General features: G+C 41.0%; 2 protein-coding genes across 5 annotated transcripts in view; one reads left to right on the forward strand and one right to left on the reverse strand.

Annotated features, from left to right (window-relative positions):
- Positions 1 to 18,042, forward strand: part of AGPAT4 (1-acylglycerol-3-phosphate O-acyltransferase 4) — an 82,009-nt gene extending 63,967 nt beyond the window's left edge. Inside the window, exons 6-9 of the mRNA XM_062573704.1 lie at positions 74 to 176; positions 1,329 to 1,404; positions 6,837 to 7,035; positions 15,288 to 18,042. Coding sequence (XP_062429688.1) covers positions 74 to 176; positions 1,329 to 1,404; positions 6,837 to 7,035; positions 15,288 to 15,379 — 470 coding nt within the window. The 3' untranslated portion in view covers positions 15,380 to 18,042. The remainder of the gene's footprint in view (positions 1 to 73; positions 177 to 1,328; positions 1,405 to 6,836; positions 7,036 to 15,287) is intronic.
- A 1,318-nt stretch (positions 18,043 to 19,360) lies between these two features.
- MAP3K4 (mitogen-activated protein kinase kinase kinase 4) overlaps positions 19,361 to 24,345 on the reverse strand; it is an 80,169-nt gene continuing 75,184 nt past the window's right edge. For all 4 annotated transcript variants that reach the window (XM_062572315.1, XM_062572313.1, XM_062572314.1 and 1 more), the window contains 4 exons: positions 21,794 to 21,916; positions 21,193 to 21,299; positions 20,800 to 20,979; positions 19,361 to 19,904 (listed from right to left, as the gene is read on the reverse strand). In XM_062572315.1, the coding sequence (XP_062428299.1) occupies positions 19,884 to 19,904; positions 20,800 to 20,979; positions 21,193 to 21,299; positions 21,794 to 21,916 (431 nt within the window). In that variant the 3' untranslated portion in view covers positions 19,361 to 19,883. The remainder of the gene's footprint in view (positions 19,905 to 20,799; positions 20,980 to 21,192; positions 21,300 to 21,793; positions 21,917 to 24,345) is intronic.

The following is a 24,345-nucleotide window of genomic DNA, read 5'->3' on the forward strand; positions in this document are numbered from 1 at the left end:
TAAAATACTGCTTTTACTATGGTAACTGTATGTCCTACTATGGTAACCGTATATCCTGTTTTTCTTCTTGTAGTTTCGGCAGTCTATGATTCGACACTGAATTTTAGAAATAATGAGAATCCAACTTTACTAGGAGTTCTAAATGGAAAGAAGTACCATGCAGATTTATATGTAAGGTAAGTGATCTGCATTTAATTCCTTTTTAACATACTGAATTGCAGGACCAGCTGCCCCTACCTGCCCATGTGAGCCCCTCTTTCAACAGTGTAGACATGCGCATCTTCCCATTCCTTGTTTTAACCCTCATGGTGTGTTCCAGGTCAGCCTAACAGAGAAGGAAAGTTGATTTTCAGAGCTCTGTATAACTATTCTCCATTCTGGCTTTTTCAGCTTGCTGTGAAGTTCTTCCTTTCAGAGTAAGCTTTGGGGGAAGCTTGTCTTAGGCATTGATTAGGGCCAGCACAGATGTTCCTCAAAATCCTCCATGTTTGCTTATAGCGCTGTAGGTGTTGCGTATGATAGAAGCTTTTAAAATTTGGATGACTTTGTCTTTGCTTAAATTGCCTTGACTTACAATGATTCTCTTCTTGTAACTCTATTGAACAAAGGAACGAGACAGTAGTGTCATAGCTGCTTTATTGCAGTGTAAACAGGTATGTCCTGATTGTCAGAAAATGCTGTCCTTTTTAAAGGAAGCTAATTCAGTGCTGCTGTCAAAGGATATTAGTTAAAATATACTTTATATTATAAAATAGATGCTGTTGCTGGCATTCCTAAATGAAGAGAACAAGAATTCTTCCATGTCATAGGACTCCTTACCCGAATGAACGTAATGTGATGAAAATGAGTGTTTTCAAAAAAACTTTTTTTTTCCAAAAAAGTAATTTTTTTCTAGTAATTATCCAACCAAGCCAGTTCATAAGAAAAACCTAGGGAATTAGAAATGGTGCTCAAGAAATACTAAATGTGCTTTAGCCTAATTATAAGGAGAAAAGTTTGCTTGCTTTTCCTCTCCAGTGCCTAACTGATTAAACAGAACCTTGAGCTTTATTGCTGAGGGCAGGAAAAGAATTAATTTGTTTAGAAACAGAAAATTTGCAGACCTTTACCTAGAAAGTGGCTCTAATAGGCTCAAATAAAGTGTGCTTCTACTTTCAAATACATCTAAAAACTGAAGGTAGTTCTGTAAACTGAAACTCTGCTTTGCTGATGTGGGATTTACCACAAAACAGAAAAAATCCCTTGTAACAATCAATATATAAAATATAAATGGTATTCACCATAGTTGAACTATTTGATATTCTCTTATTTCTCTTTACTGTTTTCAGGCGGATTCCGTTAGAGGAAGTCCCACAAGATGAGCAGGAATGTTCTAACTGGCTCCACAAACTGTATCAAGAAAAGGTCGGGTTTTTGTCTGGAATTTACTGATGAGCAACCAATGCTCAGTTATTTATACTGTATATAAAGTGGATCTTTGCAGTGTGCACAGTGTATGGTGGTGCTTTGGAGGTTTGGGAGGGTTCTTGTGTGTACTTAAAGCAGGTGCTCTGTTTCTGTAGAAGCAAAGTTAAGAGAACTTAGGTCAGCCTCAGAGAGTAATTTCTCTCTCTTTTAGAAAGTTGCATAATGATACAAAAAAATGCAACTTACCAGTAGAAGAATTTATTTTCCCTTCAAGGTACATCCTAAATCAAGAAGCAACTCTTGGGCTAAATGAGACATATTTAGTTTTAATGTATTAGAACTGATTTATCTCTCATTTTAGCTGGTTGGGTTTTATTTATTTATTTTTATTACCAAAGCAAATAACTAATACTAACTGATAATTTGATAATTTACTTTCATGTTGTGTGCACAGAGGGCATGCATTTAAGGTTCCTAATTGCATAGGATAGGGGCAGAATATTAATGACTGTGTGCTTGTTCAGTACTGCTTTTTTTCTTCTTCTCAGATTTCAAGTGCATTCTTCGTATTATCAGAATATGTTTCTCGAGTTTCTTGTTTTTATGAACAGGAGAGATAGTGGTTGTGGGATGTGCTTGTAAAGTATGCACAACACTCCTACTTCAATCAGTGGGAGTTACAGGTGTGCAAGGCACAAGAGCCTGGCTGCTTGATTTCCTGGATGGGATAAATTGATCTGAGTTACATATTCGGGTTGGAATACGGCACTGCTAACAGTTTAAAGATGGTAGTCTGTGTAGTTAAGGTCTGTTCTCCTCTCGTTATGCAGAAAAACTTTGCTGTGATTTGTTGTATACAATCTTAAACACCATGATAGCATTTCTGTTTTCTAGTCTCTTTCTCAACTTCAAATTATGACTTTTTTGTTCAATTCATGGCCCCAGTAAGCAGCTGACTGGTGGGAATGTGCAAAACAAATGTGTTTTGAAACCTCTGTTGTAGATCTACTGGCTTACATTTGAGTGTCCTTTCCTTTAAGTTGTGCCATTAACAGTTAATTCAGACACTATATCTTACACATCTTTGCAGAAAGGTATTATTTTTAAGCCTGTTTCATGTTCCTAAGATAATGTTTAGACATTTGCAAGATAAGAACATAAATTGAATGAGTGTGGTGATTGTTTTCCTGAATCTTCCATTGCATCCTTTGCATTTTATTTCACTTCAGTTTTTCTATTTGGCAAACACTCAGTTATTTCTAGTTCAAACAGTGTGTGCATCCATCCTGCTTTCTTCTTTTTAACAACTTAGTTGATTAAGTCTGTAGCTTCCTTTTTAAGTATACCAAAAAGGAACATGTGTTCAGTTTTCCTTTCCTTTAAAAGCTTTTTCTTTTCTTTTTTCTTTTCAATATGGCATAGTCCTCTTCCTTCAGTTGTTTTATGTCAGTGAAACTCTTTATTTCACTGCAGTTATTCCTATTTACACAATCCCATGTCTCTGTAAAACCAGACTATTTAGGAGAATAGAAATTGTTTGTTTATACTGGGGAACAAGGGACAACTTAAGAGTTAAGAGTTTTGAGATAAAGCCCAAAAGGGAAGAACACAATTTTATTTCACCTTTTTGACATGTTTCTTTAAAAAGATCTTTGGCTTTTAGATTGGATAACAAGCAGCAGTGCCACTGGACTGCTGCTTTCAGAACAGAATTCTGTTTCAGCTTAATGTTGGTAAATACTCATAGGATAAAATGTAAGAAATCTGTGTTCAAATTACAGTAATTCATTGCAATATATGCACCCATCAGCTGTTTGTCTGTTTTGATGGTAGCACTCCTCTTTCTGCTTTAAAATAAGACAAGGAGGGTATGCACGCTACTGAAAAACAGGTTCCTGTTGTATCTTGCAACCATGAGGCATGTGCTGTTGCTTATTTTCAGTGTTTTTTGTAGTATCTTCTCAAGCCATACAAGGGAGACATAGCACACACAAATTGTTGGTTGATTCAGGGTGAGTTGACCTTTTCCATGCTGTGTGCTGGCTGCCAGCTCTGGGATATCTTTGCCAAGAGATTTTGCGCTCTTTGCAGAGTTGCATGGCAGAGTTTGGCCCCACAAACCTTCTCTCTGCCTGCAGGTGCTCTCAGAGGCGTTCCTCAGCTGGGAGGCTCCAAAATCTATCACTAATCCCTGCTCTGTCTTTTTCTTGCAAGTCCCAATGCAAGGCTGTGGTAGAAAAGGAGGTAGGAGGAAGCAGAGTCATTCTGCAAGCTGTCAGTCAAACTGCTCCAGCTCAAATGTGGAAGTGGTGGTCCTGAAGGGTGCTATGACTCTTTGGCCCCGCTTTCCTCAAAGCGTGGCGGAATGTATTTTGCTTTTTGTATTTCAGTGAGGGATCGTACGGAACATATTAAGTTAATTGTAAACCTCTTCCATGCTTCGCTTCTCTACTGAGCAGTGCTGAAATATGCTTTAATAGCCTAATTTAGTAGCAGGCCTGCCACAGATGTAGGGCTCCAGGCTGGAGAGCTGTGCAATCACAGTGATTGGGGACACAGAGCTCTTTGAATGACTGATGAAATTGGTTGTTAGTGGGCATCGAGGGATGTGACCGTTCCTATTGTTTCATTGCCAAGTCTCAGTTATATTCCTCAAAATGAGATACTGCTTTCTGGGAATCTGGCACATGTACGTTCTTGCTACTTATCACTGTCTTTCCTGGTTTAGCCACTGCTGCTGACATGATGAGCGGGGCCTTTCCAGATGAGCAGTGGCACTGTGCTCTTAGAAACCAAACAGTGTTCTCCTTCCTGACCCCAGCTTGCATTAAGCATCATGTCCTTATGCTTCTTCCTTACATGGGGTGAATTTTGTCTTCCTGCAAATAGCCAGAACTGTACTGATTAATGCCAGATGATGACAGAGGCATACCGTGGGGTGCCCTCTTTTTTCTTCTTTTTTATTTTCCCCTGCCTTTGCTTGAAAGACTCTCCTTGCATTTAGCAGGGACATCAGCATTCTAGCACCCAGTCTGAAGAGTTACTGCATAATAGTCACAACCTTGCCAGCCCTTGCATAGATTTTTTTTTTTTTTTTAACCTCCTTACAGTCTCAGCTCCTGGAATAGAAGTGCTGCTTGAGAATCTTAATTTGCATTAAAAAGAAAGTAAGTTTCTAACTCTTCTCACTTGTGAGAAAAGCATGGAAAACTTAGCATGAAAATACATGGCAAATTGCCCTAGGGAATTAGCACAGCTGAAAAGGGAAAGGCTGCAGAACTTTAGTATTTGGGAACAAGGAAGATATTTTTGGATTCTCCTACTGTGTTAATTTCTTCATGAAAGGAGAGTAGTCAGACCTCTGTGGTGGAGCAAAGATGAATCAAATTAGCCTCTCACAAGGTAATGGGCATTGCTTGGCTTCCCTCCTTCTTTACCACCCCACTGTCTGAAGTAAATCAAATTTAGTAGGGACATTGGCAGGGAGCATGTTCCCAAGTCTGAAAATAGTACTTGGGTAGGTGAGATTTATTGCAGGAAGTTCTGTGTGCAGGGGAAGCGAAAGGGAATTTGGGGATGGGAGGGGGTGCATCATGGGTTCAGATACTGACTTTAGCTATTCATGGGTACCATAGGCACCCTCACAAAAGCTCAGAAGGCAGATAGGCCCACAAAACTCTTCTGCAGAGAATATGAGCACTTCTAAGGGCAAGGAATTATAACTGAATTGAAGAGCTGTTCCTTCTATAGTGTAAAACATGGAGTGAAAGTGAACACCGCTGTATCTTTTGCCCACTGTATAGTTCTGTCTGTCTCAGACCTCTTGCTGAGACCTCCTCTACAGTTTTGCTGTCCCTAATGCTGAGGAAAACCAACAGAAGGGAAAACATGGTTGTTTTAAGCATGTCTTGCTTGCTGCCTGTAGTCATGTGCCCCCTAATGGTGGTAATGAGAATAGTCAGAAATCCTTAATTATCTCTGGGTATTACTGGTATTCAGAAACTTAATCATATATAGAAGAATTCAATTTACTAATGATTAGTAGCTCTGTGTTAAACTCTGTCCTAAGCCAGACTCCTCAAGGCAGTGTAAAGGAATCTTCATATACCATGTAATTTGTCAAAGACGGCTAATTAATTGGCCGTAATGATCCCAGTACAGTCTAGTCTGCGTGCCCAAGACAGTCATAGTTTTTCTAATCTCCACAAAGAGAGTGCTACACTCTAATTACTGTGTAATCTCTTAAAAGCTAATTTTTCCCTTTGAGTTAGATAAAATGGTAGCAGCCTGTAATTGCCATTAGATAATTAAAGAATTGTCTGTGTCAGTTGGGGTGTAAGTGAATATGAAATCATAGCATAGTAAAAATAATCTTATGGTTGCTTAGGACAACCCTGGCTTTGCCAGATTTTGGAGAACTCTCCATGAAGCATCCTTTTCAAGAGAAAAATTTAGCACTTCATTCTGTCTAAATTGAGGTTTCTTTTTATGCTAACCTAATTCTGACTATTAATTAACCAGTTTTATGGAAGTAATACAAATTAATAATCTTTAATTCTTGAACCCATAAGGAATAATTGTTTTTTTTTTTCCCACTAGCCTTGTTATTGTGAGCTGATCACATTGGTAAAGGCCATACCATTCACCCGCATAGGCTTTAGAGGAGGGGACTAAATACTAAACCTTCTAAGCTTTTTTTTCTTTTTTTTAAGAAAACCTCCAAACCTTGTACCACTATGCTCCTCTTACATTAAAACAGAGTTTTTTAGTCGAAAACAATGAGAGACTCTTTAAAAAGTTTGCATGCTCAACTCTCTGTAGAGAGGTTAAACATCCAAACCTTTTTTCAAAGGGTACATGGCAAGATGAGCAAGACTATATCTATGGGACAACGAAAAGGAACAGGAGGGAACTGTGTTCTTTTGAATATGAGGCATGATGGTGTCTGCTTCCCTTTTATGTCCAGACTGCAAATTGTCTTTTTGAGCATAGTTTGGGGAAGATATTAGGAAGCAGAGGATTTAGTGTTTAAGATGTAGCCCATACACTTCTCTTGCATACCAACGCTATTTTCTTAGCAGCTTTGGCACTTGCAGGAGATGCAACAGTGATGTTTGCATTACTGTGAGAGCGTACATCATGTTCTCTTCCCCCTTCCCCATCCTTTTCATTTTAGTGAGCTAATTATACTTTCTAGGCCTGCCATTTTCAGGTGCCTGTGTGTAGGAGAAAGAGAGGATGGGCACATCAGTGTAAGCTCTTTCCTGGTTACAGGCTTATTAACTTAAAGTACAAGATTTCCAGCCATGACTTGGTCTTTGATCTTCCCCCAGGGTTATAACTGTGCAGCCAGAGAGACATCAAAGTCAAGAATGGCTATTTGTGTTGGCAGATGGGGATTTAATTGTTGCCCTCTTTTGTCCTACCAGGACGCATTCCAGGAAGAGTACTACAGGACAGGAACCTACCCTGCAGTCCCTATAGTACCTCCTCGACGACCATGGACGCTTTTGAACTGGCTTTTCTGGGCCTTATTGCTGCTATACCCTTTATTCAAGCTGCTCATCAACATGGTCAGCAGTGGGTCATCACTGACGCTGGCTAGTTTTGTATTTGTCATCGTAATGGGTAAGTTGTTCTCAGATGCAAAGACTGTTTGCAGGGGTAGCTATCCTCTGGTTTACTGAGGTGTACTAAATATAAATCATGAATTCAACGGAATAGCAAATATATCCACTTGAACCTGGAATGGGCTAAAAACACTTTTAAAATAGCTATATTGTTGTTTTGTAAGAGCTGGTTACTAAATTCTTAGTTTCTGGAGACATCAAAGTAGTTACTTCACAACAGAATGCCTACAATAAGCTTTCTTTTCTTGTGTAGTGCATAACATTGTATGGTGTTGCACTCTGAGGAGATGCTCATGGTTAATTTACTCTGCTGAGAATTCTTTCATCTAATCATAGTCTGGCATGTAACCCACTGGAAATCCATAAACTTAAGATTTAATGCCAGGACAGCCTGTTGTGGCCATCTAGGCTGACCATCTATGTAGCACAGGGTAAAGACTGCCATTGGTGGTTCCTGCAGTTCCTGTGGTAGCTCTGAACTGTTGTGGTTTGTGGTTAAAATAGAATATTATTTAAAAGGAGGAAGAAAAACAAAAAAAGGAACTGGCCACAAAAAGGGATTTCATTTAGTGTCCTTTGTGGAAGGAGGAACCAGGTCAGTTTGGCAGACTGATTGTTTCTGGATATGTACACTTATTGATGTAACGACTGATGTTTGCAGAATAAATTCCCTTTCAGAATAAGCCATATATTAACAGAACAGGTATTTTGTATGGCTGCACTGCCTTAAGTACTGATGGCCTCATTACCTTAACATCTGAGCATATTACAAACATTCTTTAGAAAAAAAGAAGAAACAAAACTTCACAATCCTGGCATTGAGGGAACTCAGTTGCAGAAAAGTTTGAGATAGGTTAAGTACCATGTCCAGAATAGCAATCAGGAAGTCATTGAGCTATTTCTTGCCTCAGAAATGCCTCTAGGAGTTTCTTTGCTCTCTACCTAGGAAACTGTTCCTAACGCTTCGCTTCTGTGTATTCTCAAAAAGCCTGAATCTTGAGCAAGTCCCATCCTAATCAGGTCAAAATCAGTTAACTAATGACCTTTTGCCGCTCTGTGAGGGGCTTGATATGGTAGGCACAAAATACTCTTTCAAAAGGTGCTCACCAAATCAAGCTGTGAATAAACTACTGGGGAAGTTTCTTATAAAGATAATCAGAAGAGGTAGAAGAGCTTGACTGTTTTCATGCAGGTGATCTACTTCACAGTGCTTTTGGCCAGAGAAGGAGAATAAGAACACGGATAACTTTTAACATCATAATTGGTATATTCACATAAGCAGAATAGGGAATGGAAAGGACACTGTACTCTTGTCACCTGGAAAAAAATGTTGATACTTTTTACCCTGGAAGTGTTTCAAGTAATAAATATAAGAAGTTATTGGAGCAGTGACTGCAATTAAAGTACCTCCTTCCATCTGGATGCTGGGAGGCACAAGAAGTGTCCCTTCTCTTCCCTGGGCAGGGAGTAGGATTCCATTTACACTAGGGGGATTCCATTTACACTGGAGCAGAGTGAGAATCATGGTTGGGCTGTGCCACTCCAGAATGGGAAATGTTGGATTCAAATCCCCTTAGATGTAAGGGGATCCCCCCTCATGTGCTGAGGATGCTCTAACCCAACATGGGTATACAGCCGTGGAAGGGATTAGGTGTGATAACCGTGGTAAATGCTACTTCCTGGACTATCCCACTTGAGAGGGTATTTATTCTGCCTGTGGAAGAAACACCAGAATAATCGAAATTTGGGACTGGTCTCTGGACCCAGGGTCTAATGGGACACTGAATCTCAGTTGTGGAGGAATATTAAGATTCTTCATGCTTCAGTGTTTCCCTCCTAATTCAGCTTCCTTAGTCAGTGGGCTGGTCATTCGAATGCCATGCTCAGTCGCCTCATGCTCTGCGCGCTCATGTTCTGCGGGGACACTCATTGCATAATTCAGGGTGCTGGATTTTACCCTCAGGGCCAGATGCTTTGATGCTTGGCATAGTGGCATCTGTGATGGTTCTGGATTTAGTCCTTGTTAATTTAGTTGAATGATCCCCAAGTTCCATACCATGTTACCATTAGTGGCCTTTACCATTATGTCATGCCTTCTGTCTAGTAGAAAGGGAGGGAAAGAACCAGTAAAAAACAATGATGCTACTAAGAATGGACAGCAAAAAAGCCTTTTTGCTTTCTTGCTGTCTTGTTCCTTGCTTAAATTCTTTTCCGCTTTCAGTTACAAGACCAGATTAACAAGCAGACTAATGTGAGTCCTCTTTTGAATGCAGTGATAATCCAAAGGACTTGTTCTTAGGTTATTTGTAATGCTGGAGCTAACAGCGACCTACAGCAGCAGTCTGCTGCTGGAATGAATGCATGAACTCCCAGGCTGCAAGAGCACATCTGAGGAGTGTATTAAGAATGGTGCCTACTATGTGATGCACGTGATGCTGTGCCATACTTATCAGCCACATTTGTGAGATGCTGTGTGATGCAGTCCTCTGCACGGATTTGAAAGCCCCCTGTGTTCGTCAACAGCTCTGTGTTCCCTCTGTGTACCTGGTGTGATGGAGCCCAAAGTGTTTGTAATCACTGAGATCTGCAAGATGGTGGAAGGTACTGCGTTGCCTGTAGCAGTGAATGTTGCCTGGTGAGGCTCAGCCAGACACCTCTTCCTGATGAGCTGGCAAAAAGAAGTGTGCTGTTGTCGATTATCAGCAGACGGCAGCCTCCGTGAGGCTGTGGAGGACTCAGAATCTATCAGAGCAGCAGGAAGCTCAGCCTTCAGTAAAAACAAACAAAAAGCATCCTGATCAGTTAAAAGTGGATGCATCATTGCACACTGAAAAGGCGATGATTCCCTTAATACATTCTGGTCTGTATTTCAGCAATAATCAGCAAGACGCAGAAGTTAGGACATATTTCTATATGGTAGTTGGTGCTCTTCACTTGATAGGCCAGATTTGGGAAGCTTATTGTATTCCATGATAGCTCATTATAGGTTGACTTCATTGCTCAAAAGGCAGACTTCAGTGCCTAGTGTTACCTTCGTTAGTGTAGGTGCAGACAGAGCACAAGATAAGCATAAGTATCCTGTGATAGGAAAGAGCGATGGGACTGAAAGGTCCTTTTACCTGATATCCTTTGGTATATCTTCAGGATGTCGTTTCTCTTCTGGACAGCCTCTGCTAATTGTGCTCTTTAGTAAGGCCCTTACTGGCATGTAACTGGCTATTCAGATGGAAAGAACCATAAGAGAAGCTCCCCACTGTAGTCAAATTGGAGTGAAAGCATTGTAGTACCTCAGAACCCAGCTTTCAGATCCAGGGAATGAATAAGGGGCATATATTTAGCTCTGTTGGTTCAGCTCAAACACTTTCAGACCTAAATAAAGGAAGATGTCTCCTCTTTATACTGAGAGTGCTGAGCCATCCCCTCTTGCTTTGTTCTGCAGCAGTTTGGTTATTTATACTGTTAATAATCATTGCATTGTCCTAATATCTGACTCCTGGTCTGGGACTAGGAGCTCTTCGTGGTACTGCATGCACCACAAAGCAGTCCCTGCCCCAGAGGATAAATACTCAGGTAATTTGGGGGACAAAAGCCCCTTTTGAAAACTGGCTTTAGTTGCATAGGACTAGAGTGGCAAGAAAATTTTGTGTTTAACTCACCACTGCTATTTAGAACTTGGGACTGATGATATTTCTGTGTTAACGCAGTGAGCGAGTCTGTCAAACGTCAGTAGTTCTATTTGACAGCAGCCTTTCTTTCCTTCCGCTTCTACTTCCCTGATCTGACTTGGCTGTAAAGAATCCAGTGTTAGGTTGCCTTTCATGTTTTGGAAACTTGCGTTGATGAGGACAACCTTCGTGCATTTGAAGTATTTTATTACGGAGCTGTCAACAGCAATTTAAAGGGCAATTTTCATTCCATATGCAAAAGATTAAAGGGTTTCTCTTGGCTCTTAAATGGAGAAATGGGTGTTGCTACTCTTATGTGTCTAATGCTAACAGCATAATGGCACTGGGCTTTATGGCATGGGTCCAGTGTAGTAGGTGTTATTTGCAGGCAAGAGAGGTATTTCATCTCTAAGAAGCATGAGTAATACTGAACCAGCTTTGATTGTGCAGGAGCTGTTGTATGTCTGCTATACAGTATGCAAACAGTGCCCTTAGGAAGCCTGCTTCCCCTGATCACAGTACGAATAGGACTGAGTCCTTGGTGACCTGATAGCGTCACCAAGTGCAGAACGTGGCCCAAAGGATCAGAGCATGATGTGCCCTGGGGAGAGAGGCTGTTGGTGTGTGTAGGATGAGATGAGTGAAAGGTGAAGAGAGCATGAGCCAGCAGTGTTGTAGTAAGTTTTACAACAGCAAGAGGACATAAATTGTGCAGAATTCTGCCTACGTTGATAGTAGTGGAGCTGCCGGATGATCTGTGGGCTTTTTTTTTTGTTTGTTTGTTTTGTTTTTGTTTCTTGCTTCTCCTATATAATAGTTAAGATAGGAGCTCTATACCAAATCTGTACCATTAGCAGAAGCCATAGTTGTACAAATTTATCCTTTCCATATATAACCTGTAAAACTTCAGTATACTGCAGTCTATATATAGGAAATTTCTATACCCCTGCCCGCTGTGCTGCTTACAACAATCGCTGTGTGGTGCAAGCCCCAGGAAGCAGATGAGAGCAAATCCTGAGGTGTGAGAGAAGAGATGGAAGTCCTCTTCTCTGAGCTAAGGTTTATACTGAGGGATGTGGTATTGCATGTGTGTGTGTGGTGGTTTTCTTGGAGCTAAAAATGTTCAAGAAATAGATTCCATTATTGGCTCTGTCAGTTTGTGATTGCTTTTAAGTTGTTAAGAATAACAGCCCTCTTTCAACCCCTAGCTGTCTGGCAGGCAGAGCCGTTTCTGACTTAAAGTTAGAAAGCTACAATTCCTTCCTGATTTCTCTTCCTCCCCTTCCTTATAGCGACAGAACAAGTTCTTACTGCTGTAACTGTGGTTAAAACAAACCCTCAGCAGGGCTGCATCAGTGGGGAATGCACCAAGGCCTGTGGCAGTGTACTGACGTGCCGTTTCCCTTCCCTTCTTCCCCCCAAACACAGCATAACAGTAAGAAAGAAATCTGCAGTGTTGTCTGTTCCAGCAGAACCAGATAGAAACAGACTCCCTTTTAGTCTTTCCCTTTGCTTGCAGTTTTAATTTGCCTGAACAGCCTTTTTGGTGTGCGAAATTCTGTCTCCCCACATGCTATAACAACAGACTCCTGTATGGGGAATGTAGCACTGATAGTTGCCCTACTGCAGAAGAGGTTTTTCCCTAATTGTTCTGGGATTTTTCTGTTCTCCTGTCTGTGGTGCTCATTCTAGTTACAAAAACATTTTGGAGTTACCGTAGCTGCTTGGTTTGGCAGATGTTGTCTAGAGTGTTCCCTCTGCAAGTAGTAATTTAATACAAATGTGAAGAGGTCATCCTACAATATTTGAAGGGATGCTTAAAAAAATTGCAGAAAAGCTTTTGTTTCCAAACTTGGACTTTTACAACAGCGTTCACTGTGTGGAATGGCCAGGCTTTGTGAACTCAGAGCACTCTGAGAATCTTATCTTCACTTTTCGGGGGTGAAAAATGTAGAAGTTTTAGAGGGAGCAAAGAGGTGGCCATTTTGGATGAAACTGGCAGGATCTTGGTCTCTCATCCTGGGAATCAGGGAGATGGGGGTAAACAGGGTATGGGAATTGGCCACTTTTGGGATTGAAGGGGAGACAGCAGCACATAACCAGCAGCAGTTCCTGTGCTGCTCTTTCTTGTGTCCTGGTAGCTCAGTGGTGCTCATTTCTACTGTCTGGTGCTTGGAACTGGGTATTCCTCGGTCAGTGGTGCTCATTTCTACTGTCTGGTGCTTGGAATTGGGTATTCCTCGGCCACGGCTGTGCATTTACTCTCTTCCTGAAATGTGATCCTCCCCCCAGCTTTGGGCCCATCAATCACTTGAGTTTTTCCGCAATTAGGTAAGCAGCTCTCAAGCTAGACTGGGGATATATTCATGGAGGAGGGCACTAAAATGTTGCCAGGAAGCTGCTGGGAACTAAGGAGAGAGTTGGGAGGGAGCTCAGCTCCAGGAGAGGACACAGAGAAGACAAGGCAGGCAGTGCAGGAGGAGGCTGCTGAGGCAGCCCAGCACTTACTCTGCTCTGCTTCCTCGGGCTCTGCAAAAACGCAAGGTCCCTTCTCACAGCCCTTCCTCAGGGTGCTGCGGCCTGCAAGGTGAAGCGCGGGAGGAAGGGAGTGGGAGGTTCTGGCAGAGGGTGAAGGAGGAGAAGGAAGAAAGCTGAACTGCTGAGTTAGGTATCTTACAGTGTCCAGGCAGCTGCATTCAATCCCTGATGTGCTGTGTGGCTGCTGTAACAGTTGCTCTGATTTATGCCCTGTCCATCTCCAGATGCTGTTTCTATCCTTTCTGGTTAAAGACTTACTGCTTACTATTAGTGTCATGATCCCAGACAGCAGGCTACATGTTGGATCCTGCCCTCGTCTTCCCAAGCTCGTGGCTGTTTAAATGTCAGAGATGTTTTCTCTTTTCTCTTCACTTGAGAGAGAACCCTTCCCTTGTCCCGTTTTTTGGGGCATGTGTTCATCCAGGGACTAGCCGCGGTTTGTGTTCATCCAGGGACTAGCTGTGATTTGTGAGCTGCACTGAACTTGCTGGGAGCCATCTCGGTTTCACGTACAGCATGCTTTACATGCTGTACAGATGCTTGCCAGCGAGGGGGGGCCTGTTTTCCTAGCGTCTAGGCAGCTGGGAGGCCTGGGACAGTGCCCGTCTCCCATCACACCACTGTCCCTTCAGTCACCGTTACGGTGGTATGACCTGCTCAGTAACTTCTGCTCCACTTCAGAACAGGCTGTTTGAGGGGCCAGAGGGGAGTAGCTATTTAAAAAAAGTGATGTTTTTGCATGGTTGATGCGATAGTGCAAGCTGGGTTACAGTTGGACAAGTAAGCAAATGGTAAGAGGCCAGGGAAGTGTGTGGGCTTCCAGCTGAGAGCCTCTCCTGGTCGGGTACTAGCCAGTCCTGGCATTTGCTGCCATCAGCCCTGCTGTTTGCAGATGATGCCTGATAGTGCAGAGCAGCCTTCGTGTTTTATTGGTGAGCTGAGGCTCGGACCACTGCTGTAAAGAGCGGGGCCTTTGGCTTGTGAGGGAGTGTTCGGGGCTGTCTCGTGGCAGTAAAGAAAGATGGGAATGTGAGGGTTAGGGTACCTCACTGCACCTGCAGATTACTGCATGGTGAGTGCTTCCCATTGCACCATCAGCCGGAAAATAAACCCAAATTTGGAGGAGTTTTTTTTTGTTTTTTTTTTTTTGTTTGTTTGTTTGTTTGGTTTTTTTTTTTGAAAGAGCATTCTGAGCATAGGGAGGTGTGTGTAAATCCCATGTGGGCTCAGGCCGGATAGCAGGGTAGCAGTTCGGGACATGTACAGTAGTTGAGCAGAAGTTTGGGGAATGACAGTCTTTGGGCAGCTGAGCCTCTTTTTAAAAAGGGGGGGAGGGCTAGGTTAAATTGCATTTAACTTAAACTTGTGCTGCTAAGTCAGTCACCCCAGGCACTAGAAATATATCACAAAATAATCCTCTTACATGCTAAGCAATCGCACCTGTTAAATCAACTATAAAGATCTTTTAAATTAATCTGGCTTTTATAAGTGGTTGTGTGAGCTCTAGTTAAGAAATGTCACAACTTAAATCTCGGTCGATCAAGTTACGAAGTTGCTCTTGCGCTTGCCGGTACTCTTCCAGGCACTTCGGTCATTGAAATCAGGCAAAATTTCCTTCATTCGTTACACACTGCAAGTGGACATACTAGTACATTTTGTCACTTAAATGACAAAGGCGGCCTCAGGAGGCCAGGAAAACCAACCGGCCAAAATATCCACATTTCAAAGCCATCTTTGTCTTAGGTTTGACAGGGCCGAGCACATGCTGCCTCGGCCTCTCCGTGCATCTGTGCCCCCTGCTGGTGGGAGAGGCTCTGTCCAGACTGAGGCCGGAGGGACAGGTTCTTCCTTCGTGAAATGCTGCCACTAATTTTCTCGAGAACGGAGGGGGGATCCGTTTTACCACAGGTGAAGTCCAGGTACAATGCTGTAGTAGTATAAGGTGAGGAATGCCGTTAGTGTCTCTTTCAAAATGCTATGTGCGTGCAGAGCTTCAATCTGTCTGGCTGCAAGCAGGCTTTTAAGGTTCCTTTTAATTCTTTTGCAGCTTCTGTTGGCGTCAGAGGGATGATAGGTGTTACGGAAATCAACAAGGGCTCCACCTATGGCAACAATGACAGCAAACAGAAACAAAAGTAGTGTCTGCAGGGACTGCTTCAATCCAAAGGGAACAAATGCAACTTCTGGAAACTCCTAAGTGCATATCACGGTCCTTCAAGTGAGATCAGAGGAAGGGTAGGATGAGCAAGTGCCATGCATATCTGAATTTGTGCTCTTGTTGTTTTTCTCTTGGGGTTTGGGGCTGGATTGAAAGATGCACTCCTTCGTATACTCTTCACAGCAGGTTTGCATTTGTTTGGTTTGTTTTCATATAAAGTGTCTTACGTTTTGAAGAAAAAAAATCCAGTGTGCTTGTATGATGAGACACCCCACCTGGAAACTAACCAGTGGTTGCTGAGGTGCAGGCTTTATCTTAATGTGTTCTAAGGAATGGATAAATCTCAGAAGAATATTACAAGAAAGAAGATTAAAATCGGTATTTGTCTAGATCATGCATTAACAGTTTAACAACCATAATCTGTCAATGTTTAAATACAGTAAAATGCTCTGCTTCCTTAGACCAGTATTGGAGTGAAGCAATTCTACTGAAGTAGCAGGATTACAGTGGAGCTTTTCTACACATGGAATTTATTCCCACAGTATGCATCACATTGGCCCTTCAGACGTCAGTCAGACTCTGGGTAAGGGCCTGTTTTGTTAGATCAGAGACTTGTAGTGGCAAAGCCTGGACTGTAACTTGGCTTCAAGGCCTGAACAGAGGTCAGGTTAGCCACTGCTATGCCTTTCCCCAGGCATTTCACCAGTACAATACCTGAAACCTGTAATTCTTCTAAGAATAAACTGTTCAGAGTTTGGAAAAACTGAGGTAATAAATCACTTTCAGCTTCAGACACTAGGCCTTTCTAACAATGGTGGAAACAAAAAACAACTGGGTACGCTGTAACAAAGTAAATGGGAAGTGTGCATTAAAATTTATTTCCCCACACCTATACTGTTGTGATCCCAATTAATCTGCTTTTCTACCTTTTCTCATAAATTGGTTTATAGGGAGCCTCATAACATCTGATTTGAGATAATGCTTAACCAACCTCCGGCTTTTGTTTTGGGGAAAAGAGGGCAATTGGGAGAGAACCTAGGGTAGTGGTATGGCTTTTTTTTTTTTTTAAAAAAAAAGGCTCTCTGCATTTGGCACTCTTCTGTATTAAGTAAAAATAGTTATCATCAGCTCCCTTGAGACAAGTTACTTTGCTCTCACATTCCTAGTACTGATTCCTGGGCATTCTCCTATGTTTTTAAACTGCTAATGAAAAGGATATATAAGGAAGCTAGTACAAAGAGCTTGTTTAAACGAAAAAGTGGAAAATGCTGGACTCCAGTCTCCCATTCATTGACAGTAATGAAAAATCTAACCTTCTTTTATCTAAAGATACTGAGCAGTGAGTGGGCATTTTTCTTGACACTTCCATTGGCATCACATTTTCATTGCATATAGGTCTACACCATCATAGTCTAGGAATGCACAGCCTATGTTTCTTTAGAAAAGAAAGGAAGCAGTTTTAGCAGCTGCTGTAAAGATCACTTATCTTTTGCTGTACTAAAACTAAAGCTTGAAGAAACAGGGCTCATACAATAGAAAATAAATCGTAACTTGAACTGTGCATTTGCTGTTCAGTATGTCAGATCATTTAGAACATTTTAAACATCGTTTTAATTGACAGCATCTAAAAAGCAGGTAAAGTAATGCTTTGAGTAAAGTAAAGGCCTTTTGACAGTGGAAGCAGCTAGTAAAATGTGCAGTATGAAGGAAGGAATAGGCCTTGGGGATTTCAAGGGACTAGGTTTTTGTTTTAGTTTTATATACACATGCATTCTCTATGCTCTGAAACTTTCTGGAAGAGACTGTTCAATGTCATGAACAGAAATGGGGCTTTAGTCTACATTTCATATGTTGGAAAACTCAACTGAGTTGAAGGATACTGTCATGCTTATAAAGCTACTCTGTTAAAGTGCACACCCTTCTGTGCTGAAGGGTGCACCTGTAGAGGCTAAAACAGTCTAACTGGGGAAAACAGCATGCAAACATGTAGTAGCACCTGAAGGTCCAGCTATCCTGTAGTAATGCATCAAGTGTGTTAACAAGCCAGATCTGGTAACAGTGAAAACGGGCACAGGAGGGAAAGGTCTCTTCAAGCCAGCATTTTACTCAGCAGCTTTTGTCATGGTGGTAGAAGGAACCCTGTGTGCAGGTGGGAATAGTTCTGAACAGCAAATACATATTCACGTAGTGACAAAGTTCTCAGCTTATTGCCCTTCTATAAAGCCACTGATTTAACATGCTGCTAGGAAGACATTTAACATTCCCTGTGAATCTTGGTCATATCCCTCTCTAGCTGCCTGCAGCACCACCTCTCCAAGACAAGAATACCAAACGTAAATACTTTTTTGAATAAGCATTTAGAGTATTTTGTACTTGTTTCCCTGGGACCAACCATTAGAACGGGCATAAGGCTAGACATGCCAAGCGTGGATCCTTTCTCCTAGGCACTTCCAGAAGTCCCAGTGCACAAGTACTGGACCACTGGGCCCTTCTAGCAATCACTGGAAAACACAAAGCTTAACTGTACTTGCCAAAGTTAAATTAGTCCAGTTCATTGTATTAAAAGAATGATTTACTATGTCATTAGAAATCAGTGTTTGCCCCTTTCCACCACAAGCAACTGTATGTTCTACAACTGCCTTAACAAAAAGTAGTCTTATGTTTGTTTATACAAAAATAAAAATATAAAAAGCTGAAGTAGAGTGAGTGAGTTTTCTTTTGGTCGCAACAATGAACTAGTACCCATTCACTCCCCGTCTTTCTTCTGACAGTTCCTAAAAGCTGTGCTCAGTTCCTGTTTGCCTACAAGGACACAATTCCTTTCAGCCAGGGGAACCTTAAAGATAAGTGAGAAGACAAAAAGCTCAGATGCTCCTCTTTACTGTTGCACCAGTAAGTGAAGAAAACAACAGGCCATAGAGTCTCACCTCAGGTACTCTGAAAGCAAGTTGCTTAGAGCAACAGTCCCTCCCATCATTACTGAAAATTGGGGCAGCAGGGGATGTACCTTGTTTAAATTCAGCATAGTATTTTTGAAGGCCCAGACCCACTGGGTTAGTGAACTGCACAGTGAGGCTTGGCTATTTCTGGATTTAAATGCCAGCTTTCATGGTATCTTCTCAGGAGCTCACTAAGCTGCTAAAAGCTACCCCTTAGCTGTAACAAACTAAAGATTTGTGGATTAAGAGACAAACTTTTAATATTTGGCTTCATTCTAAAGTTAAGTAAGAAGTTTTCTGTTTATAAGCTACCCCTTTTAAGGTCTAAAACTATAACATGAATATATAAACTTGCACTCCTAATTCTTGCAAGTAACAGTTATTACCTTTTTTGCAGTAAGGAGGGAGCCAAACAAAATGATCATACCTAAAGAGATGAAACATTGCAGACTGTTTTCTTAAAACTGCTGTCTCCTTCCCACTTCCACTCTCTCTCCATTTTTTTAAGAGAATGATGACAACATTGAGTAATTGAAGTACAGGATTGGACAGTGGTTTTATAAACATTTTTAAAAGCAAGTTTTCATTCCTGCCCAACAGAACACAAGAAAAATCTTCACTGATTCTATTCTTGACCATTCCCTGTTCGTAGTAATTGAGTCCAGACCTCACCTTATTTCAGACCTTAATGCAACCCCTTTGTATAATATGTATTGTAATTATATATAATAAGTAAGTAGGGTAGGGAATTGCACATTACCTTATTTCCTCAAGGTGGGGCAGGCAGAGAAGCTTAATTCTGTTAATCACCTGTGAAGTGTAAGATTTTCTCACACAGCTTGCTAAACTTGACAAAATATTCACAAAACTGAAGTGTAAAAGAACTTCATTCCAGATGATTGTTTAGTCTTAAGCAAAAGATATGTGGAAAACATTTAAAATGTGACAGGACCCCATATCCCATACTATTATACATTTATTTTTAGAGGAAGAAAGAAAAAACTTCACAAACTTACAAACAACTCCTAAAATAAACCATTTATTGAGAAAAAACTTTTTTAAAATTTCAGTAATCAGCCTTGTGCATAACAAATCTGAAGCTTGCCAAAAACAAATAAACAAAAAACAGTAGAAGTTCACAGTCAGTGCACTCAAACAGATTAAAAAACAAGGTCCATAACGCCTGATAACACTACAGCATTTTTTCGAACCTAGAGAGTTCAAAAATACTACATATTAACATTACAGTTCTCAATCAAATGAGAAACAGGAAAAAAGAACAAAAAAAAGTATGGTCCATATACAGTAGTAATGGCACTTTCACTGAAACATGCAGCTTCTTTCAACTTGCGGACACTGTCACATGAGCAACATGTGCCAAGTAAAACATACAGGAGCAGCAGAAAAAGTGACGCTTGTCACCTGTGCAGTCTTCGTAAGTTTAACTTTTATACTGTTTCTCAGCACAGTCTTTATGTAAATATTACATACAGTAGTGATTAAAAGATACTTTGCCAGAATAAAAATGGCCAGAGACTGAGTAACTTCATTCTTCGTCTGTGCAAACCTGTGAAGGGGACAAAAGATAGTAAGTCCAACTGCCGTCTTGTTGCAGTTGGAGGCAGTAGATCAATTTCTTCAGCACCTTCACTGAACACAAAGTTAAAATCTTTGAAGTTTGCTTCCTTCTCCCTTGTTATAATGTCAATGCATTACAACTGTTTATACATGAATACTGATATTTGCACTAACTGTCATCCTGCTGTGCATAGGGCAGTGTGGATAGAATATGTGATGGATAGAATTTGGCCATGGTTGCATTTGTAAGACGGATGGGGGTGATGATCCCCAACACAGCATTACTTGAACCAGAATACTGAAGTGAATAACCTGAAGCTGGAAAATGAGACAGACTCATTAACATACTGTGTTCATATCGCTTCCAAAAAACAGTATATCAGACTTTTAGATGAAAATATTCTTTAAATCAAAATTAACGCAAGAGCTGTAGCATCTTTATCAATGTTATTTGCCAGACATATGTTTAATAACACAGTTTTATTCTCAAGCATATGCTTGTTCCTCTTTTCATGCAAGTGACCCTTATCTCTACATTACTGAAGTCTGTGCATAAAATCGTAAGCGCACAGCCCTTCAGATGCAATTAGCTACATCTAAGCCTACTCTAAAGTTTGACAAGTCCTTCTAATATAAAAATGCATCTCGAAACAGCAGTGATAATTTATTTTATGATGCAAACAAAGTTTTAGTCAAATGTTTGCCAGCAACGTCATATAGGCCTCTTAAAAGCTGCCAAATCTTGCTTTCTGGACAGCATCAACTTAGTATCAGCCTTCCACCAGGATACAAAGCCCTGTGGGGTATGTGTAAATGATAACGCCAACTAACAGCCCTTTCTGATTCACATCTACAATCTTTACAGCCAAAGTTAGGAAACGAACCTTGACAAAGGGATGGTCGAGGAGCTGGCTAGCCGTCCACCTCATCTTTGGGTCACTTTCCAGACAGTGGCAAAGGAAGTCTTTCCCTTCTGGGCTCACCTTGTCAGGAATGGGAGGTTTATGACCCATCCCCACTCTATACATGATCTGGAAGTTGTGCTCATATTCATGCCAAGGCCTCTGCAATAGGTAATAAAACTGCTAAATGCAAGGTTTAGTGAGTAATTTGTTAGCCAACAGAGCTATCGCTAGAGCAGTATTTCTGGAGCTCTGGAAGTTAAAAAAGGCCCCACTGCTTGTGAACTTTGTGATAAATTGCTACGAGTGGACCAAGAACCTTCAGAGAAACCACTACAAGCAGTTTCCTTCATTCAGTACATGAAACATCCTTACCTTGCCAGTGACCATCTCTATTACAACACAGCCCAGGCTCCAGATGTCCGCTGCACGCCCATGCCCTTCTCCTTTAGCTCTAGTAATGACTTCTGGAGCCATGTATGCTTTGAAACAACACACATGATGTTGTCAATTCATACAGCAGAAAGAACAGTATGAACTTAGGTGATTAACTAGGCAAACCAAATGCTTGTTAACACATCTGCAGTGAATTACCACAGCTTTTCTTGCTAAGTTTATCATCTTGTTCTCCGATACATTTGCAGCATAAATGTCTCAATTGGAAAAATAATAGTGAAAATGCTGGAAAATGCTTTCTGTTATTTGCATTTTTTAAAAAATAGATTAAACAGCTGTTCAATAAGGATACTACTGTTTCAGTAAGACTACAGAGAAAGACAAAGAGCCCCCCAAAAATGCAAGCTCCAGAACATTTACAGTTACCAGACAAATAAAACTTCATCTTTTCAGTTTTATTGTTTCAGCTGCTGAATGCAAAGCATCTAACTAAGCTTCCCTAAAATGATTCAGTTTACTCCAAGCCAGACTTTTGATTGAGGCATCTAGTCATCATAAAAGATGACAGGTATTTCCTCACCTGCAGTCCCCAAAGTACTGTTCACTTCTCCAGGCATTGTCTGGGTATTGTTCTTTAATTTCACTGAGCAGCCAAAGTCTCCTAATTTAATCAGTCCGGATGAGGTAAGAAAGATGTTGGCTCCTAGGAAGCACAAAGAAAAATGTTAACACTTGTTAAGTCAGCGCTGGACTGAGGCATAAGGACGTCCTGGCATGATACGCTACTGGAAGTTGCACAGTAGATAACAGCTGAATTTGCACTTAGATTTTTACCTGTGGATTAAGTGTGGAAAATGTTAGCATTAAAGATGATGTTCCCCACAGGATACATCCTTACTTAGCCAACTGGAATTTTGATCGGTTTCTGTTAACACTAAAATGTACTAAAAAATAATGATAAGAAGTGTTCAAAAACAAAAGGACTACAGCGAGCAAAATCATCAGCTTTCCACACATGCTCATGACGAAAAAATACTCCAGGAATTTATGAATTCCAGTGCTTAACCTTTGTGAGCACTGCACTACAAAAACCACCAAAAAGTCAGTCTTCACAAGCTGACCTCAAGGAGTCTGAGTTTCCTGGCAGATGCCACTGTTGCCTACCTACCATATCCACGCTCTCAGTTCTACTGAGTCAAGACAGATGATACTACACAGCTGATCATCACAGCAGATTTGCAAAGTGAAGCCTATGGCACTGGCTTATTACATATACCACTGAATGCCCACGTCTATTGTGTTCTGCTTCTAGTACAATTTCTAATGATCTACTATTAGCAGATAGCCACTCTGCCAATACACACTAGCAAAAATTACCCTTACATAGTAGAAATTCTCCACGGGGACTCAGTAGTTGGTTTCAAGTCACTTGCTCTACACAACACTGCAATATAAACAAAGTGGTTTTGATAACCAGTGGTTTTCTTTACTTCAGTATCCTGCCAAGACCGATGTTGAGAGTCAACAGAGAACCAGAAGAGCAGAAGGAGCTCAGTATGCAGGTCAGGCCAAATTCTGGATTCTGCAAGTATCTTAATGAAACCACAAGTAGGTTGCAAATGAGTCACCTGACAGAAAAAAAAGCCTGAGTTGTGTTTTCTCTTGAGGAAAGAAGAACAGCATGCACAGAACAAAATTGCCTGCCTACTGTAGGATAACTGAAATGTTGGGGGCTGCATTACATATAGCCTTTTCTCATGTTACTCAGAAGCACCTTTCACAAATGACTCATCTGAATATGAATATTCAAAGTTTCTCACTTTTGTTCCACTCTGAACATGGGACAGTGCAGGATTTCTTGTCTACTCTTCTTTTCTATTATGGTCTCTTAGTTAATGACCTTTTCCAGTTAGCTTGGCCGAGAATACATGGAAAGAAAAAAAAAATCCTCAAAAAGCTCAAGTTAAAAAAAGGCAGTGCAGGCCAACGATGCCAAAACTCTGCCTATTTCTCAGATGGCTTCTCCTGCAGTTATGAGAATGCTTGATAACTAAAGCAAGATTTATGTAGTTCAAGAGCTGTTACACATAACTGCACTAAAAGAGGGAAAAAATCTTTAAGAGAAATAAATCCCAACCTTTGATTCCTGTAAACCTTTAAGAAGGTGTGAAAGAAGAATTATTTTTCAGTAAATACAGACACTGTGTCTGTATGTTTTCTGCTCCTGGTATTCAGGTGCCTGTGTACATTTAAGATCAGAACTCTTTAGGTGGAAGCTTGCCAGCAGAGCTGCACATGCATTCAGAGTCAGTCTGGACCCTGTGCTCACGGGCACATGTAATGGAGCTGGGTGGACCATCCCTTAGCTCCTTCAGGAAAAATGAAGAGACCCAACAGTTCAGATGGCAGCTGGATGAGACAGTAGATATGGACAATGCATTAGGAATGACAGTTACTATGTTGTTAACTCTCCCCTTTGAACTACTGCCCACAGCTTTGCTTTTTCTTTTTCTGATGGTTTTCAAGCAATTATCATATAGAAGGTAGGCATGCTTAGCCCACACAAAGAGCTTGGGGAAAATGGGCATTAGTAGGAAATACATTCACAAGGATGTTTTGGAAACTTATGTTCTGGATCCTCAAGAAAGCATTACACAGAGTTCATGGATGGTTGGCTATAAAGTGAATTGTGCCTGAACTAAAGTCCAATGATCTCTCTTTTGACTGAATCTTAAGCCATTCTGATAACTCAGTTTGTTTAATTTAACATAAATTTTACTGTGAAAGCTCGTATGAGCACTCCTGTGTTCCTGAAAACATCTGAACGGTCAAATATGATGAAGTAATAAACCAGGGTTTCACCAGGAAAGATAAAGAGACAGAACTTAAGACATTTGCCATCAGATGAACAAGGCTTCCACTTACGCACTGTCTACTGGAGCCACTGTTTTGTAAGATCTGCCCTGGAAAATCAGGCTGTAGAAGGAGTCTTTTAAAAGGGTCTCCTTTGTTAGATTAAGCCCGCACAGAATCCACCAGGACTTGCATAAGAGAACAAGAGACTCAAGAGCAGTACTTTGAGGATGTGCCATCCTTTTTATCTTTGACAGTTAAAGTAAATGGCAACACAAC

The sequence above is a fragment of the Rhea pennata genome, chromosome 3 (genome assembly GCF_028389875.1).
Source record: "Rhea pennata isolate bPtePen1 chromosome 3, bPtePen1.pri, whole genome shotgun sequence".
In the NCBI taxonomy this organism is placed as follows: Eukaryota; Metazoa; Chordata; class Aves; order Rheiformes; family Rheidae; genus Rhea; species Rhea pennata.